Here is a 19,562-nt window from a genome sequence, read left to right as displayed (position 1 = left end):
TGAAGCTTCTTCACGGTGGTGAGGGGGGAAATGGGTTTGTATATTTTCCCCATACTGCAGAACTAATAGCAGCTTTGGGAAAGTGATATGAGTTGGGAAACGTTGGGAGAAAAGACTTAAAACCTCTTCCCCTTGCATTGATGTTCCAATTTAGTGCATAGCATCTCTCTCCCACACCCACCCTTCTTAAAAAGCAAAACCAAGAAATCGAATGAAGGATCAGACACATGATGTATAATTTTCCCCATAGGAAATTCACTGAAAATAATCAAATCTTTAGTGAGTGCCAGTGTGTGCAAATGTATATATAGATATTCTCACATGTAGAAATTATGGTGCTGGGATGTGTAGGTGAAGGAAGCCTGAGAATATGAGAAATAATGACTAGCATGGGGATATCAGGGGAGGGAGACACAGTAGAACAGGCAAAGATTATATTTATTGGTAAGTTTTATTAAAAGAGATGGGTGTCAAGAGACAGCAATGAAATGTACCTACTGGCATCAAGCAATGATGTGCTCAGCTGTTACAACCACATTTTAACCAATGCCCTTTGCCATTTCTTGTCATGGATCCTTATAACTTTCATATCATTCCATTTGATAAATGACAGAAATGATGAATGACCTGCATGACATTAGCAGACCTATTTTGCCATGGCGTCATGCAAAATAACTCCCAGCCTTGATGCTCTGAGAACTTTTAACCAGAGATTGAACCTGAACCCTCATATTTACAGGCCAAGTTCTATATCAGTGTGTGTATGCATGTATGTATGTATGTGCACACACACAGAATGGGTAGAATCCAGTTTAGTACTAAGGCAATCATTCTGTCAGTGCAAGGATTTCTGTTTGCACAATATAATGCTCTTTCCCCTTTCCTCCCACCACAAGCCGCATAAATCTGTTCTAGGTGTTCCTGTAACCCTTTGGAGAATATTGGGGTGCATGTGAAAGGAGAAGGCGGGAAGTCTTGCTGCACAAGTAGAAACCCTTGCACTGATGGAATATGTTAGTGGAATATCACCCATAAATTCCTCTCCTTCATCATAAACCTTCTTTAAAAGGTATAATATTAAAAATAAAGCATTTTCTGCTGTTACCTAGGTAATTATGTAGTGGCTTGATCTGTATGCAATGCTTGTTTTATCTCTATGAACAAATGAATTGAAAGAAAAAGCAAGAATTTCACATCTGCTATTTTACTAGCTCAAACAGCAGCGGGCGAAACCCAGATGCTCTATTTAATATTCTGGGTAGCAATTCTAAGCAAGATAGACCTTTCCTTTGTAAATTCATAGCAGGGTATCCCAACAGAAGCTCCGATTTAACACAAGCTGGAGAGGTTGCAATTTCTCAGGCAATGGCTCAGGAATCTGGGCTTCTCAGAGCAGGAATTGTAGCCTTTTCACTAATCTTTTCATTATGTCCACCCTTTTTCTTACAGTGTTTAATCCTCTCTGTTTCCTGACAACCAACAGTGGCATCACTGTTCCATAGTATTAGTGTGCCATTATCAGCTTTCTTTACCTGAAAACAAAGAGTAAATTATCTATATCTCATGAAAATTCTAAAGTTCTAGATAGATACATAGATAGAAAGAATGAGATACAAACAAAACTAAATTCTCAATGCTATCGAAGCAACTAAATTGGCTTGCTTTTTGCTATAAAATATTTGTATTCTGTACTAGTTTCCTATTTTTATTATACTAATCTTCAGGAAACCTAATTTTACAAATGGCTGAATTCACTGGTTATACACAAGGAAAATTTCGCATCCTCAATAATTCAAGCATCTTAACCACCAAGTTTAGTATCTGGTTTCCTATGCTCTCTATTAAATGTTATAGCACATTTTGGATTTATAGTAGGAAATCAATACTTTAAAGTAGGCTCATAATAACTGCACAGTGGAATTTCTTTGTGGATGTTTTCACCAGCCAAAACTGTAATTGTCACGGTTTTCCTAATGAATAGACCTGCCATATGCAGGGAGGGAATTTGTTCAACAGCAGCTTATTCTTTTGAAAGTTGTGAAGTTCTGCCTAACACACCAAATATATATTCTGCTCAGAGATACAAGCATTGCAGAGAAGCACATGGTTCATAACAGAGTAAGGTTCTTTGGCTTAGAAATCTATCCAAGCACTTAGGAGTTAAGGCTTTTCAATGCATGTCTGTGACCCAGGATATTAACATTCTAACAATGTACTCTGGTTCTTCTGGGAGTTTGCTAGCAAACAACTTCCATCAGTGCTTCATCCCCTCAATCCATCCTGGCAGCACCCTCAGAGCAGAAGCATTTCCCAAACTAAAGAGACTGCACTGGCTGCAGCAATCCATACTGGAAAATGGCATCTGAACCCTAAAGCTAAGAAAGCACTTTTGAGCCTAAGCTTCCCATTTCCTCTGACAGACTATTATAAAACTGACTCTGCATTGTACTAAAAGAACCCCAAGGATTTCCCAAGTCTCATAAGAATAAACAAGTTTCAATTTATCCTTCATTTAAAGCCTCACACTTTTTTGCTGCTTTGTAAAAGAATCACCATCTGTCTCCCACCATTAATGGCTGGCTAAGCTTTTCCTCTGGGACACACAGTCATTCCTGCTCCCCCCGCCCTTTACTCTTAAACTACTTGTCCAAAAAAAGCAAAAATAGGGGGGAGAAGGAGTGAATACAAGATACAAAACTACAGAAAGCAGTTAGGAGACTTGATTTTCTCCTATCAACTCTACCTTCATGCTAACTAAATTTAACTTATGAGCAGCCAAACTGTAAACAGGAACAGAAATGTTTGCAATATAAGTAAAATACCGTTTTTCTATAATAAATAACAGCAACTGCTCTAATCAAGCTCTGGGAAACCCCATGCATCTCACTTGCTGGAACAAGAACCACAGGTATCAAGTCAATGCGCTGCAAAATAAATGTACATTAGCATCCACATCCATTCACTTCCACTGCACTGAATTCAATGTGATGTGCATTCAAATATACATTCCAATTCATATTTGGTGCAAGCAGTCATGCAGGAATACCTTTTCAATGCATAACTAGAGCTGGATCATAGCAACAGCATTCCAATATCACCAAAGGCTATTTGAAGGAGCAACGGTGAAAAAAAATTTCCCCCTATATTAACTACAAGTGAACACCTTCCAAAACTTTTGAAATATCTCTAGAAAGAAAAAAATGAAAATGAAAAACAGCTTTTAATAATTTATTATTCAGATGAACTGATTCTGCTATTCTTTATAATAATGTTTAACCCTGGTGACATTTGACTCATTGATTTCATTCACATAACACTATGGGCCTATCCACACTAATAATAATAATAACAGTTATTATTATTATTATTATTATTATTATTATTATTCATTCCCCGCCCAGCTGGCTGGGTTTCCCCAGCCACTGTAGGCAGTTCCCAATATTTAAAACACGATAAAACATCAGACATTAAAAACTTCCCTAAACACTTCTTGTTCCACTGCTTTCCCCACAGGGAAAACCACTCTTTAGCACTCTTTCCCCACAGGGAAAACCACTCTTTAGCACTCAGTAAATGGCAATCTGGGTTTTCTCCACATTGACATTTGCTCTGATTTAGCACAAAAGAGTGGATTTTCCCTGGGAAAGGAGTGAGGCAAGCAAAAAACCACCCAGACCAGTGCCCTCTCGGCATGGGACAAGTGCACAAGCCCTAACATATTTTAACGCTATGCAGATAAGCCTAAATGAACCCAAGCGATACATCAGGCTTGTACACCCCACTCCCTTCTCTACCTCTCACATGTCTTGGAGGAGGACTTCAGCAGGACTTAATTTCACTTTTACCACTTTGCATTCATACAAGAGCAATTATATATTAAAATGAACCCTGGTAAGTTTTATAACAACCACTCTTCAAACAATGAATTACGAAGCTGGGTTGTTAAACTAACCAGTTGGTTTTAAACCAGCATCCTTGCATCAAACATGCTACTAAGCCAGAAACTAAACTTTGCAGAAATACTTTTCCTCGCCAAGTGGGAGAAGAAGGAGGGGGGAGCACACAAGCCAAACACTTAACTCAGGCTCATTCAAGCTTATCAATGTATCACTAAACCATGGTATAGAACCAGGTCATCAGTGTATTGTACTTTAAGACTCAGGTACATCAACTGACTTAAGCGTTTGTTTTAATGTCATGCTTGTCTATTGGGTCCAGTTCTGCATTTATTTGTAAATGTGGTCCTTTATAGTGTATGCTCTGTTGACTTCAGAGACAGTATGGGCTATATTAGGGTTTTGGGCTCAGACACTGCTTATGTAACTTTAAACTGACAGGAAAAGAAAATAATTTTGTAATCTGTTTGAAGATGCCTTGGCTCACACTGAAATCAACACAAGCCTTCCACTGATTTAAATGGGAATAGATCCAGAGACCCAAACACATCCTTTATAAATATTTAAACTCCAGTGAAGCTATACAAAATAATAATCTGATTTAAGTAGAATGGCAAAGAGGCAACTAGGAAACATGAACCAATTAACCAGAAATAGAAATAATTTGACAATAGCATAAAGTGACTTCTGACATTACACCTGTATCCATGGCCTGATGCTTAAAACAATTCCCTTGGTAATATAAAAGCATTTCACTGGCATGAGTCATTCATAAAATTTGATCATAGAGAATTCTGTGAAGGTTTAGTCCACACATTTGTGGTTACTACTCAATGACTACAACACCCAGTAGTTAACTGTATGTGTAAAACAAATATTGCATATCAAACCCTAAGACAAAGTTTTCATGTTACGTGACACTATGGCAGACTCAATATGTTTTAATGGAGGCAACTCACATTCTCAGCTACAAGCAATTACATTTGAATTATGTGTGAATGAACTAAGACTAGATTCCTAAACAGCTGTTATCCATGAAATTACCTGTCAGCAAGCTACACTGACAGTTGATTTTAATGAAACAATTTCAAACATATACACCCTTGGAAAAATCATTCCAGGAGCAACACTATGGATATGGGACTACTAATCTGAGCTGGCCTACAAAGACTCAGACATAGCACATGAAGGCTAGTGATGTGAGCAGTATGTCTCTGAAATGTGACTAATCTGTGTTTCTGGGACACCTCTTGTAGCTTTTGTGACATGAGAAGCCCCGTATTGTCTAACTGACCAGTTAGGGGAACACAAAGTAATAATAGGAAGAACAGTGCAATCTTATGCATGTTTGTTCACAAGTATATCCCACTGCATCCAGAAGTTCATAGGCTACAGTCCTATAGCCACTCCCCTGGAAATAAGCCCCACTAAACTCAATAGGACTTAGTTCTGAGTAGACATGTATAGGATAGCACTGCTAGTCCCCTACTAAATGTGTTAGATTGCAGCTGACCAGATGTCCATGGTGTAAAACTCAGCTATGAGCTCACTGGATGGATCTAGACAAGCCATAATTTCTCAGCCTTAGTCAATTCCCTATAACATGGGGATAATAAAACCGACCTGCCTTACAAGGTTGTTATGAGGATTACTGAGAATAATGTATGTCAAGTGGTTTGAGCACATAGGAAAAGAATTACTGTATATAAATACTATATATATATATATATATATATATATATATATATATATATATATATATTACTACTACTACTTTGTTTCTTGCTATATCTGCTCAGCCTCAGCACAGCATCTAACCCTAAATTTTTAAACAATTAAGATGACCACAAAATCTCATGTGGAATTTTTGGATTCTTTATAGAATTTCATCTAAAAATCTCAGTGAAATGCCATCTTTCCTGATGCTCCATTTTCTTTACTTACTGTAAAATAAGACAATGTCCCTTTTAAAATATAGCTATATACTTAATTTGTTCGGACATTGCACACACACAAATGAAAATATTTCCTATTTTATTTAAATACAATGGAGAAGAAACAAAAACGGAAGTAGCAGCCATATACTCATCAGGATTTTAAACCTCCCTGAATTACATTTTCTATTTGCTTTAGTAAACAGAAGAGGAAATACTTAGTGCTTGAATTGCTCATTTTACTTTCAAATCAAAACTATTAGGATCTTTACTGAACAGAAATATAACGGCCATTCCTATTTGCTGCTAATTTTGCCTAGCTACAATTGCTAAAACGAGCAGCAAATTAACCCTGCCTTGGAACAGATATCTGTTCACAGCTGATATAATCTATCCTGTGTCTTGTACTGTAAACATTCCAGAATCCTTGTCAGTGCTTTGCTGGATTTCACTCATTCCTCGCCAAAGAGAACAAGAGAAAGTGTCTCACTGTATTTTTCAATAAACTAGAGAAATAGTTGGATTCTAAAGGGAGTACTGCATGTCAGTGCTGCTGTGGTGTTTTGTTTTGTTTTGTATGTTGTCTGAAAATAATGAAACCGCTAAAATGTAAAAAGGGAGAGTTGGGGAAGGGGAAGTGATTTTCTCATATAAGTATCATATCTCTCTCTCTCTCTCCTTCGCTCGCTCGCTCCCTCCCTCCCTCCCTCTCTCTTTTTTCTAACATGTGCTTTACTTGTGATTCCTCAAATGACTTCCAGTGGAATACTTTGTATGACTGTGTTTGCAATTCTGGAAGCACTTTTGCTGGGGAATAAGCTCCATTGAACTCAGTGGGATTTACTTCTGTGTAAGCATGCTTAAGATTCCACTAACTTCCTATTACAAGGCCATTCAGATTCTATAATAAATTATAAAAGATTTGCAAGCAAGTTGAGAGCTCAGAATTGTTCAATTATATCAGAGTTAGCATTTGCAATTGGTACAGGTTATTTTTTAATTAAAAAACTGTAATATTTCATTATGTTATGTAATCATGAACAAAAAAGCTTTTCAAAAACTGTTTTCACTGTGCTAAAGTAACAATCTAGACTTGTTGTAAGTATGTTATTCTTACAAGTAGTTCGCAGTTATTCTTGAAGGCAAGTCTTGGAGTTTCCTTAGCATAGTGCTGCTGGGGGAAATTTTCACCATGTCCATCTTCATCTCTAGCCTGAAGGGAAATATAATGGCCTATTTAGGGACTTACAAATAATGGAAGAAAAAAAAATAAGCTAAATGCATAACAGCTCAGATCATTAAAACAAGCGGGAATTCCAAAATACAACAATATTAAGAAGTTTGCTTAAATATGCAATACACCGGTTAGATATTAGAACTTGGAGTGCTCTTTACACCATTTCTTTTTTTAAAAAAAGACATGCAAATAGATTTTGGTGTAAGAGTTAAAATCAACAAAGAGACAAGCCCCAAAATGAAGTATTTCAGCTGGCTGTTTTGAGTTTTTAAATGCTGCAATCCTATGCACACTTACCTGGGAGTAAGCACCATTAAACTCAATGGAGCTTACTTCTGAGCAGACATGTATAGGATTGCTCTGTTAGGGTTTCAGTTTACTTTGTTCCTTTTTAAGGATTATATATTTAAATTACATATATGCTATAAGCTTTTGTTTTAACCTTTAAAAATATTCAACCAATAATATGCTTCCATTTCCATTTTTTTTAATGTAACAAGGTCATTCCTTTCAAAAATGGTTTTCAAATTCATGATTTACACATTAATGCTATTAAATTGATTTCCCCCGATTCTTTAAGTAAAGTTCTGAATTGAGTAGCCATTATGCGAGGGCAATGAAATATGTTTAAAATGTTTAATTTAAGAAGATGCATTAAAAGTTATGGGTTGTTTTGATCTACACTGCTAATTAAGGAAGCTTAAGTTTAAACGGAGACATTAATGCAATCCATTAGCAACTATATTACTTGCATGCAGCATTTTACTTCTGATCTACAACATATTCTGGCTTAGAGGTAAAGCAAAGGGAGAAGTAGGTGAAAGGAGGAGTGTCGGCAGCATGCTCATTACACCGTTCATTTGGATGACACTTGCACTCTGTTCCACTCTCATCTCATCTAATCCCTGACTGTTCGCTCTCCCTCTCTCTTGGCCTCCTGAAATTCACAGCTGAGCTGTCTCCCTCACATATGGCTTGCATATAATTATGCATATTCCATTTTACACTGCATTAAAATGATGAGCTTCTGGCTTTAGGCCAGCTAATTTAAATAAGACCCAGTGAACTTGGAAGGGAAGGGTGGGGGGAAGAGGTTGACAGGAAAGCCATACAGCAAGCAGCAGGTAGTTCTGTCTTCTGTTTTAAGATTAAATCTGTGTCTGTTGTTAAATAATAATAATAATAATACAGTAAAGGAGAATTTCCTGGTGTGATATATAGCTCAAGAGTGTGTGAGAGGCAAAAATCTAACACGTATCTATGACAGCACTTAGACATTTCTCCTCCTTAATGTAGTGTGAACTGTCTATATTCATGTGTCATTTCAGAGCTTTTAATTTTTGTTAGTGTTGTCATTTGTAAGAGATATTTGCACCTTATGCATTTTGTGTCTTGTTTCTTGCCTGCAGAAAAGCTGTCTCTCCCTATTTGTAGACCCAAAAGAGACTACTTCGGGCTGCAGAAGGTCATAGTAGTGTCTAGGGTATGAAAGCTTGGCAAATTTCACAATTTGCCAATTTGTGAGCCACCAAGCTTAACACAGCTCACCAGGCATATCTTCAGTCTGCCAGGTGCTTAGATAGCCCCTTGCTTTTGCTGTCCCTGGTTAGCAGCAAAAACTGGAGGATTACTGCACCCAATGTAAAGGTTGGGGAGGTAAATGGAGATAATTGCACCAATACTACTAAATTTCTACTCAGCTCATTAACAATTAATATTCATTTAAAATAAACTCATCACTTCAAACATAAACTTGTGTCTTATAAATCTGGCTGACTTCTAAGATTATAGCACTACACACTGAACATTACTTGCCAAACAAGATTTAGGAAAGTCAAACTGTAAACTCAAGAGAGTCCTATGGTACCTTAAAGGCTAACACATTTATTGTGGTATATGATCCTATGGCCTACAGTGGTGCAATGGGACTCTGTTGTTTTTGATACAACAAACAAACACAAATATCTGGAACTTGTCAAGATTTTTATAATTTCTGTCTCTGACACATTTACACACAACAAACACACACACTGTTGCCTTGGTATAATCTCTTAGGGCCAAATTAAACGTGGTAGCCATGATCGTTACTCTAATATACATTTTTTTAAAAACCAAAATGCACACCCAGAAGACTAAACTTGGCAGTAGAGAACCCGGGGGGGGGGGGGAGTTAGAATCTACAGTGAGAGTTTGGTCTAATTCAGTTGACAGGATACCAAGAGGCACAGAGCAAAGTCAGTCAACCCAATAAGCAGGGAACCTCAGAAAGCAAGTATCAAGAGATAACACCCACAGCACCAAGGACAGCTCCCCAGAAGCAGACTGCTTGTTTCAACTATTTTCAGAGCCAAACTAGCATCCCATGTCAGCCCTCCTGCTCATCCCAGGCTCTTTCCCCTTTCTGAAATATGTGTTTGAAATAATTCAACTGCATTGCCTACAAACACCTTTTCACTGTGTTTTCTGTCTAAACTATGGAGGCTAAAGGTACCTCATTATAGCAAGGTGTCTTGTACCTTTGCCCCAATTTCCGAAACAGATGCAGATTATGCATCAGGCTGTTAGCCTAAGCATATTTATTTGAAAATAATTGTCATTAAACCTAGAACTGATAGAGGTGTGATTTCAAAATTATCATATAATGTATTCTGTTGGAGTTTCTGTCACAGATACAAGGCCTGTTTGACTAACCAACCTAAAGGACCTCAGTTTAAAAAGACTCCAGAGATGAACCCTCAGAGTAGCAGGCCATTTCACTGGAGGGATGAGCTTCAGTATTAGTCTAAAAGAAAAGAGAGTTTAACCTCAGTTTTCCCCTTCTTTCTGGCTTGCTGTTTTTACATTTGAAAATCAGATAAATTTACATGAAAGCTAGAGTTCAACAGGACCCCTGTTCTTTCAATATTAGCATAAAAGGGAGAATCCTAGTGTGGACACCTATGTAAAAGTGGGATGGGAAATGCATGGTTCCATTCTGGAAGTATGTCCACAGTTGCTTTCATAGTCCAGTCTTGTCTTAGAAGAATCATAGAATCATAGAATTGTAGATTTGGAAGGGACCTTGAGGATCATCTAGTCGAGCCCTCTGCAATGCAGGAATATGCAGCTGTCCCATACGGGGACTGAACTTGCAACCTTGGCGTTATCAGCACCATACTCTAACCAACAGAGCTAACCAGGCTGATCACCTGCTTTTGGTCCTGCTGGGCTAGATCTTACAAGGCTTAGAACTAAAAAGGAGAAACATTGAGGCCCTGTTCAGTCTCTGTGCAGGCTGTCCTCTTACTTTCTGTGCTGGCTTCAGTTATCCATAATCCATACCTATATGGCTTATCATCTTCCTGAGACCTCTTGCATTCATCATCATGTCTTTTTACTTATCTCACTTTTTTCTATATATGCAGTTGATCTCATTGGTTCCCTCCTTCTATTACACTGAGGGACAAGCCAGATGTGTAGCTAAATGTGACACTGCATTTGATTGCAGGTTTTTAAAGAAGCAAACTGCATCAGCGGGGGGGGGGGGGTGGCTGACAATGAATGGGATCAGAGCAAACATGGAGGGGGAATTCCCTGCTGGAATTCTGCATAAAATATCTCCTCTGAAGCTATCATTTGAATTGGGAGGGAATCCCCCATTGGTGGTTGATTTGCACACACACTGGCATTTATTTGCCTGGGGCCTAAACTATACATGGCATTTGTTATTTGGTTTTGCCTTGCATGGCTGATATTTTTCCTTAACAAGTAGCCATGGCAGGGGTCCTGAGCTTTCCCCACACCAAGATCCCATTTTGTTTAGGGTTCCCCCCCCCAGCTGTTTGCTAAAGAAAAATCAGCCATGCAAGGGAAAAACAAACAACAAATGTCATGTCTAGTTTGGTCCTGACTCTGTCAACTCTAACTAAAGTGAATGAGAATGATAGCATAAAGAAAAGTGAATGGAGTTGGCAGGTGTAACATACGGCCTCTGCTATATGGAGTTGAATCATTGCAGCTAAATAAAACCTTCCTGAGACAAATGCTTCTCTGAGCAGCTAAGGCATAGGTGGGTTGGATGCTTCAAACAACAGGCAGGGAGTGCTGTTGCCCTCAGGTCCTGCTAGAGGACTTCTACAGGCATCTGGTTGGCCACTGTGAGAACAGGATGATGAATTATGAGGGGTCACTGCCCCAATCATACAGGGATCTTATTATGCTCTTCGTTGATCCATTTTGAATTTGTTGCAGTGACTGATCCTCTACTTGCTCCATCTTCCTTAGATGACTTGGGAAGAGTTCTACGCTGTTATAATTTAATGATGTTTTCCCTTTGTGTAGTTGATAGCAGCTATCAGAGATATCCTATTGACTTTATTTTCTAATACCAACGTTGGATTAGAAATACCTTTAGGCAGAACCTGTAACTGGATCATTTTGGCTTCAGGTATAGAGAAAGAATAGATGGCGTTCAGTGTTTCCTAATTCTGTGACCTTTACCTGGAAAAACCTACCGGTAATTAATGTTTTGTATTCCATAGTTGGAGAAAATAGCCTTGTTTGCATGTAAACACATTAAACCATGGTTTGTTTGATCATCTGAGCCCTGCCCAACAAGTAAATATGGCTTGTTAATTTCCAGCAAACCACAATATAAAGCCACAGTTTGCTGTTGACTTATGAACCTGAGTTTGTTTTAATTATGGCTTGGTGTTGCATATGAACCTTGAATCATGGTTACTTCAGCTATCCTGCCCAATTTGTTCAACAATCTACAGAGCTGTGAAGCGAGAGCAGCTGGATAATGAAGCTGCTTCAGAAGATAGGCTGCTCTCACTGGTGCTTTTCCCAAAGAAGACATTGCTCCTAACTCTGCCTGGCAACAACAAGCCCTCCGTCACAAGGCAGTCAGCTTCATTTCACAGCTGCTGCACTGCAAGGTGAGGAAAATGTAATGGGACCACTCTCCTTTATGCCTAGCTAACATCTATAATGGGATGAACAGGAAAGCAGCAATGTACAATAGAAAAGTGTACAGTGATAACCAAATGTGCTTTAATCACAATAGCCTACACCACTTAGGGACAGGAGTAATACATTGGGGGCGCAGAATAGAATGTTTCTAGATGCTTATACATAGCCCCCAAATGCCCATATAATATCCTCATGTAATGCAAGAATGACGAATCATGAATCTGGAAAATACAGGGAGAACAGTAAATATGCCTTGCCCATTTTTTTTTAATGGAATGGAGGATACTTTTACTCACACTGTTTTGAATAGGTGTGTGGAGTGGGCTTGAATGAAAGCTACCATATCTGTTCCCAAAATAACTCTATCTACTATTCATCTAATAACTCCCCTATCACTCTTCATTTCCCCTACCTTAATATACCTACTCTATTCCATCTTTATTGTGTGTGCACCTTTAAAGAATCTGAGAAGAAGGTGCTCGTTTCATATAATTTCAATGGATTAGCACAGAACCTCTATCTAGACGAGAATATGGTTACTGTGTTAAAGTGGGTGAACATTCTGGAGCAGAAGCTGATGGGGAGCATTGAGCAATATGCAGTGATAATGCAGGTTAGTGTTCAAGAGAAGGGTGATTTGCTGGGAGAGAGTGATGTTAGTGATTACGTTCAAGGATAGCATGAAAATGTAGATAAGGAGAATTCTGGAGCAAAATTATACCATGAAGAAATATGTAGTCCGTGCCCTAGCAGGATGCTAGTTGATCCCCTTGCAATAATTGTATAAAGTGCCTCTACTAATGTACTCACAGTGCCTAAGACAATGCAACAAAAACTGAAGTAAAAATGTGTAACCAGCCACATGAGAGCTTTCTTCTGTGCCATTTGCACCTATAAAGCCAAACATAGGTATTCCTCACAAGAAACTACTAGCTGCCAAGCAAAGTACTGTATATTCATGCAGGTGTATATAAAGGTACGATACTATCTTTAAGTATGTTGGAGAGAGTAACCCATCCCTAACCCACCCCATCACCTGACCCAAAGTCCCACCCAAAGTGCAAATACAAAGTGACCAACTGGCCAAAAAGATCGTGCCAGTATTGATGGTGTAGGATACTATGATGTGCAGAATGGTGTCTATGAACTGTGTTCATAGACTCCCAAAAAAGTGCTACATGGAAATAATTTTAGGTATCTTGAGCAGCTCTGCATTTTGTGTGTGTGTGCCTGTGTGCATTTTTTTAAATAATAAAACCAATTTATAAACTCAATATAATGATGCACCTAATTATCTACCAATAATCCTTCTGTCTCATAAAGTTATTGCATTTCCTCCAGGCAAACCTCCAGGGAAGAGGTGGTCCTTAGCCTGGTTTTGAGGATTAACCTTCAGGTCTGATTGTAAGAATGGGCTATAAGAATTAATGTGATTCAAAACTAATAAATCAGGTCCCTGTCTTTCATTGCATCAAGAATGCTATGAAACTCCGAAATGACGACAATGAACAAGAGAAACCATTTTCTGAATTACTGTTTTTCAGGATTTTTACCCTTCATATATTAGATAGGTGAGAATTTATATTGAACCAGTTCTCCTTTTATACATAGTCAGAATATATTTTATGTTATTTAATTTAACAGAAGAAAAACCCTGACTTGAACATGTTTACACACTGTTTCAACCATTATTTACTGTATTAACAGTGGTGTTGAAAGAAAAACTGAAATCAACAAAGTCAAGAACTGATATGCCTGCACCAGAAGTGTTTGATGCAGTTACTGAGCTGTGAACTGAATCAATGTCTTTGAGATTAACTCAAGATTATTAGGCCGCAATTCTTGTTACTGTGATTTGATAACTACTGTCAAAATGAAAACTGCAGAACCTGAAGTACTAAGACCCCTCCCAAGAGCATTCAGGGGCAGCCATGGATTCCAAAACTTCTGGATTTGGGTGAGTTCTCACCTTAATTTTAAAACTTCTGCATCCCTTTATATGTCTCTTTAACCAATAAGCCCAGAAAAACATATTTGTACTTGCATGCAACCTCTTGGATCAACTTTTCTGTAAAGAAAAGTATTGTCATGTATGAAATAATGATGTAAACAGTTACATTATGAAGAGTAGCACAAACCTTTTTTTTTAAACAGAATCATAAAATTGCAGAATTGGTAGGGACCATGAGGGTCACCTGGTCCTACGCCTTTGTCCAATGTAGGGCTTGAACCCACAATGACCCTGACATTAAGAGTCTCATGCTCCACTGACTGAACTATCCCAGGTTTGGTTTGGTTCATATGGTAACATATGAAATGGCTGACAGGTGCAAATACTAATGGCTGTACTCAAATATTCCAATAAATGTTTCTTTTTAAAATATATATATAGAGAGAGAGAGAAAGACAGTTTTCTATTACAATTCTTAATCTGTGGTTTGCACAATGGCTTTGATCCCCTGACACCTCACTGTTAAGCTTTAAAAAGAATGACTGCTCCAACATGGTAATATTAACTAAACTCTAGGTTAATATGGCTGTTATCCTTTCTCTGTTGAGAAATAAATAGGCCTTCTATTGCTATTGCCGTCTTTTTTTAGGACCATGTTGCATCCCACCCTGACAGCTCACTGAATAGAAATAAGTGCTCAAGCAGTTCTCTGAAAAACTAAGGCTACACTCCCTATAGACCAGGGGTTGTGAGCCATTTTTAGCCCAGAGATTACATTCCCTTATGGCGAACCTTCTGAGGGCCTGATGCCAGCAATGGGAGAACCAATGCAAAAAAGGGAGTCATTGCAAAATAAATGGGTATGTCTCTGTTTCACTCATACGCTCATACATATCGACACATAATACCTTCACACAGCTATTTTCACACTTAATATACACGTAGCAGATATTCAGTCATTCCCCATCACACCCATTCTTTCTCTTTCTAACATGCACATCCTTCCACCTTTCACAGGGTGGCTACTTACACACCATACATGTTGCAGGTTCAATCCCCGTAAGGGACAGCTGCATACTCCTGCATGGCAGGCAGTTGAACTAGATGATCCTCAGGGTCCCTTCCAACTCTTATGATTCTATGATCATAAAAAAGGTTGACAGAGGAAACTGATTTGCATAAAATTTGCATTTGCTAATTTATATGCAAATTCAGAAATAATTACAACAATCTAACTAGAAACAGAATGCATCGCACTATAGTGTGGAAGACCTGGGCATGTCTGTGTGCCTGCCCAGGAACTATCTGTCTATGGGCAACTTCCAGTTCATAGAATCATAGAATTATAGAGTTGGGAGGTTGGTCGGCATCCGTCTGTCTCAGGAGACAATGGAAGAGTGCACCTTTGGGGGTAAAGTCAAATAATCGGAGAGTTACAGCTCCTGCTGTGACTGAAGGGACAGGTATGGAAGAGACATGTTTTGTTGCAGCTGGGGCAGATGAAGGCATCCAGTTGTGATTCTTCCCTTTGCACTCCCAGAGGTCATTTCTCCTCTGGTCACTACTATGGATACATGACCTGACTGACTGTCTTCAGGCACTGTGGTCATCTGCAAGGGATTCCCACATGGCGGGGTTAATGTTGCCAGTCTTCATGTCATGTTTGCAGATGTCTTTGTAACACAAAGATAGTCTGCCAACAGGACTCATGCCTGAAGCCAGCTCTCCGTAGAGCACATCCTTGGGGATCTTGTCTGGGTTGACCTCTGACAAGCCATCTAACAAAGGACCATCCTCAGTTAAAAAGCACGTGCACGTGCACACCCACACTCTTACATGGTACAGAATTCCATTGAAGACAGTAGGGCTTAAATTGAAGCAAACATGTAGAGGATTGTCTGCAGATCTATAGTATTTTTATTTAATGTCAACCTTCTGAAATTTTTATATAGCATTATAAAGTGTTTCTTAAAAACACTGTCATATATCTTAATAAAGTACTGAAATGATAATGTAATAGAAATATATATTTTTAATACAAATTGTCACATGACATAGATTTATGGTAATCTGTGTGCAGGGTAGAAAGCAATAAAACACTCAACTGTATCTGCCCATCACCCTCTTTGTTTACATGTCTTATTTAATTTATAATAGGAAAGCCCCCACCTTTGGGGAAAATGCCATTCTCTATGCTTCACTGTCAAGTCACTTCAATATATCTTTTAATACATTTCATCACTTAACATTACTCCATGGTAGAAATGAAAATCATACATAGCAAGGGGAGTGGGGGGAGTTGTTCAGTGAGCCTCTTAAAACTCAGGAAGGTGAAGAGCAGCCAACAAGCTCAAAACAACTACAGAGAGAGAAGGAGATTCCAGCACTGGTTACAGAAATTTGGAGCTTATCATTCGAATGCATCACTGTAACTGATCCAAACGAGTAAGAGTAAGTTGTCAGCCACAACTATTGAACTTGTTAGATTTTCCCATGTAAGATTAATCCATTAGACTTTAAGTATGGTTTAATGAACTCTTTTCATTGGCCTTTATCAAGGTATCTTCAAAAGAAATTATTCCCTCATGAGTTTGCCCACATTTGCATTGCAGCAACTCATTCTTTTTGCCATAAGTAAAGGGAGCCACAGCAGATCAATACCAAGGATATAAATAAGTCTTCATATTTAGGTTTCATTTTTTAATTAAAAAAAACCATTTGAAATTTGAAATTTAACCTTATTTAAACTCCCATTGTGGGTGTAGGCATACAATGCTTATGCGTCCACATGTAAGAAGAAGGTGGAGAGGGAGATATACTAGTTATTCTTCGGTATTTCCCTCAGGTCTTTCAAAGAGCAGGAAATGTTTGTGCTTTAGTGTAATTATATTCAGTTATACTGATATGACGCTAGCCCTCCTTATAAATTACAATTGAACATGGTGGTGGTTTTGTATGATGTGTGTGTGTGTGTGTGTGTGTGTGTAAAAACAGCATTCTCTACAATTTCAGTTTTCTCTATTAATCTTACTGGAGATAGTGAATGACTGTAATAGTAGGAAGGATACAGGTGGTTGTTAAAGGAGGTGAAAAGTGAAATCTGATTAAAAGTATTACTAACTGAGACAGCTGAGACAGTGTTATATATCATCTGAATATTGTCATCTACTTTGGTTATAAGCATGTAACAATGACATGGGACAATTTTTTCTTTGGCTCTTACTTTTTAAAAAAGAAGCACATGCACTGAGAGGATGGCCTGTTAGACTCAAGGTGGCTATTTTTCCAATGTTCTTTTCTTCATGATAGCATGAACCCGTTTAATATACATGCTTCATTTCCGCATACTCCACCATAGCAATACGCAAAAACTTCCAAGTTCTGTTTGGGCACAATTTAACATATTTAACAGCATCCCAGAGACTTGGTCAGAACTATTTTTTTTTAATGGAACTTTCTGTAAATTAACAGAAAATTAGCAGTCCACAATAGGCCAAATGCTGTCACAACAGAAGATAGCTGTTATAATTCTGACCTGTTGTAACTCTGGCTTCATGTGCAAAATATGCTTACTGCTTACCAACCAAGAGAGTGCCGATCTGAGAGAGTGGGCATGTGCAGTGGGTCCCTGATAGCCCTGAATTGCAGGAGGGAAAGGTAAGTGAGAAACCTGCACCTGACTACAAGCCAAGATGTGGAGTCAAGAATTGCCTGAGGGACAGGACCAAAAAGCCTCAAAACAAATGTTGAAAGCAGGGTGGGGGGAATATTCTACAATATCTATTACCAGCCACCCTGTCCTGCAACAAATTAAAAAGAGCTTGATATGCTTCAGGCATCACTTGTACCACTAGCCCTGCTGTGCCCTTCAGATAGCTCTAAGGATATGCAGAGAAGGGGCTCTGTTATGAAGCAATACAAAAAAAACTCTGGCTCTAGGTTTTCCAGGGAGTTCTGTGAGGTGCCCCCAAAACTACTGGGAAAATCTGGGCTGGTTCCGACAACCCTACTGATTGGATGTGCTGCCTTCTTTCATGATAACTCCCAAATAATTTCTAGCGTTGTTTTTATTAAAACAGGGGCGCAGGTTATGGTGTGGTCTAAACCACCGAGCCTCTTGGGGCTTGCCGATCATAAGGTCGGCAGTTCAAATCGGCGTGACAGGGTGAGATCCTGTTGCTTTGTCCCAGCTCTTGCCAACTTAGCAGTTCAAAAGCATACCAGTGCAAATAGATAAATAGGTACCGCTGTGGCGGGAAAGTAAACAGCATTTCCGTGTGCCAGAAGCTGTTTAGTGATGCTGGCCACATGACCCTGAAAGCTGTCTGCAGACAAACGCTGGCTCCCTTGGCCTGAAAGCAGAGATGAGCACTGCATCCCAAAGTCAAATTCAACTGGACTTAACCGTCCAGGGGTTCCTTTACCTTTACATTTTATTTAAACATTTTAACTTATTATGTATCATTCACTTTGAGCCAGATGTATTTTATGCTTTCAAATACACACAGAAATAGACTCATTGCCCAAACTTGTCAACATGCAGGAAATCCAATGAGCTTCCCAAGCAATTCATACTGACTTCACCTTTAAGCCTGTCCTTTGAAATGCGGGCTTGAGAAATGTACTCCAAGCTATAATTCTCTTTCAAGTCAATTTATTTTTGAAGTGATCTCTCTAACTCTTCATACTCTGAAAGCTTTATTGGTTACTGTAGTTCACAAGGAACATGAACAAATGATAGTATCTGTTGACATTCATTTACATTTATTGTGATATTGAAATTATATACCGTATTGTTGTCAGGAAAACATAATGCAAAACTTTTCAATGACTGTTCAAAAAAAAAAAAAAGCACTGACACACCTGTAACACCAGTACATACTTATGATATTTTTTACCCTATGTGTTCCTGAACTTTTGAGTTCTCCATGCTTTGGCATCATTTTCTCCCTCTCTTAGCTGAAATGTCAACACAACTTTGTCTCTTCTCACTTCACCTCCTGTAAATCCTCCTCCTCATTATTTCTGTATACTATGAAATGCCGGTGTCACTAATATGTTATTTATTTAAACTATTTCTATGACGCCATTCAGTATAAATATTTTGAAGTCAGCTCGCAAATGAGATAATAAAAGATGGAAAGGAAAATCAATGGTAAAAGTAGGAGACAGCCGAAAACTGTACAACAGAAAAAGAAAAGTACAAAAGTATGACAAATTAAAAGGTCAAACTCAGAGAAAGGCTTACATCTCTTTGGTAAACAGCAGGTGATTGATCTTTCAGATGACCAAGCTCAAAACCTTAGAACTTTAAAGACAAGTGAATTGTACCAGGAAATACATTGGGAGCCAGTGCAATAGTTTAGGCACTGGCCAGATTATGTTTCTATCACCCAGTCTCCATCAGCAGCCTGTACTCTAAAATAATTGCAATTTCTGGAAAGTCTTCAAAAGCAATCTAACATACAATGATTACAGTAGTCTGTTCTGGAGTTTAGCATGCACACACATACACCACTTCTGAAATACTATGAGTTATGGGCTTCCAGAGTATGACGAAATGTAACAAGCCCTGCAGGGACTATCTGTAT

At 38.5% G+C, this 19,562-nt stretch overlaps 1 protein-coding gene across 4 annotated transcripts in view; it reads right to left on the bottom strand.

Moving 5' to 3' along the window:
• Nucleotides 1–19,562, bottom strand: part of SOBP (sine oculis binding protein homolog) — a 138,757-nt gene that overhangs the window by 56,015 nt on the left and 63,180 nt on the right. For 3 of the 4 annotated variants that reach the window (XM_033143539.1, XM_033143537.1, XM_033143536.1), the window contains one exon: nt 6,948–7,043. The exons of the other annotated variant lie outside the window; for it this stretch is intronic. In XM_033143539.1, coding sequence (XP_032999430.1) covers nt 6,948–7,043 — 96 coding nt within the window. The remainder of the gene's footprint in view (nt 1–6,947; nt 7,044–19,562) is intronic. 4 annotated transcript variants of the gene reach the window in all.

Source organism: Lacerta agilis, chromosome 3, assembly GCF_009819535.1.
Source record: "Lacerta agilis isolate rLacAgi1 chromosome 3, rLacAgi1.pri, whole genome shotgun sequence".
NCBI lineage: Eukaryota > Metazoa > Chordata > Lepidosauria > Squamata > Lacertidae > Lacerta > Lacerta agilis.
The sequence above is the reverse complement of the archived record's forward strand: the minus strand, read 5'-3'. Positions and strand labels throughout refer to the sequence as shown.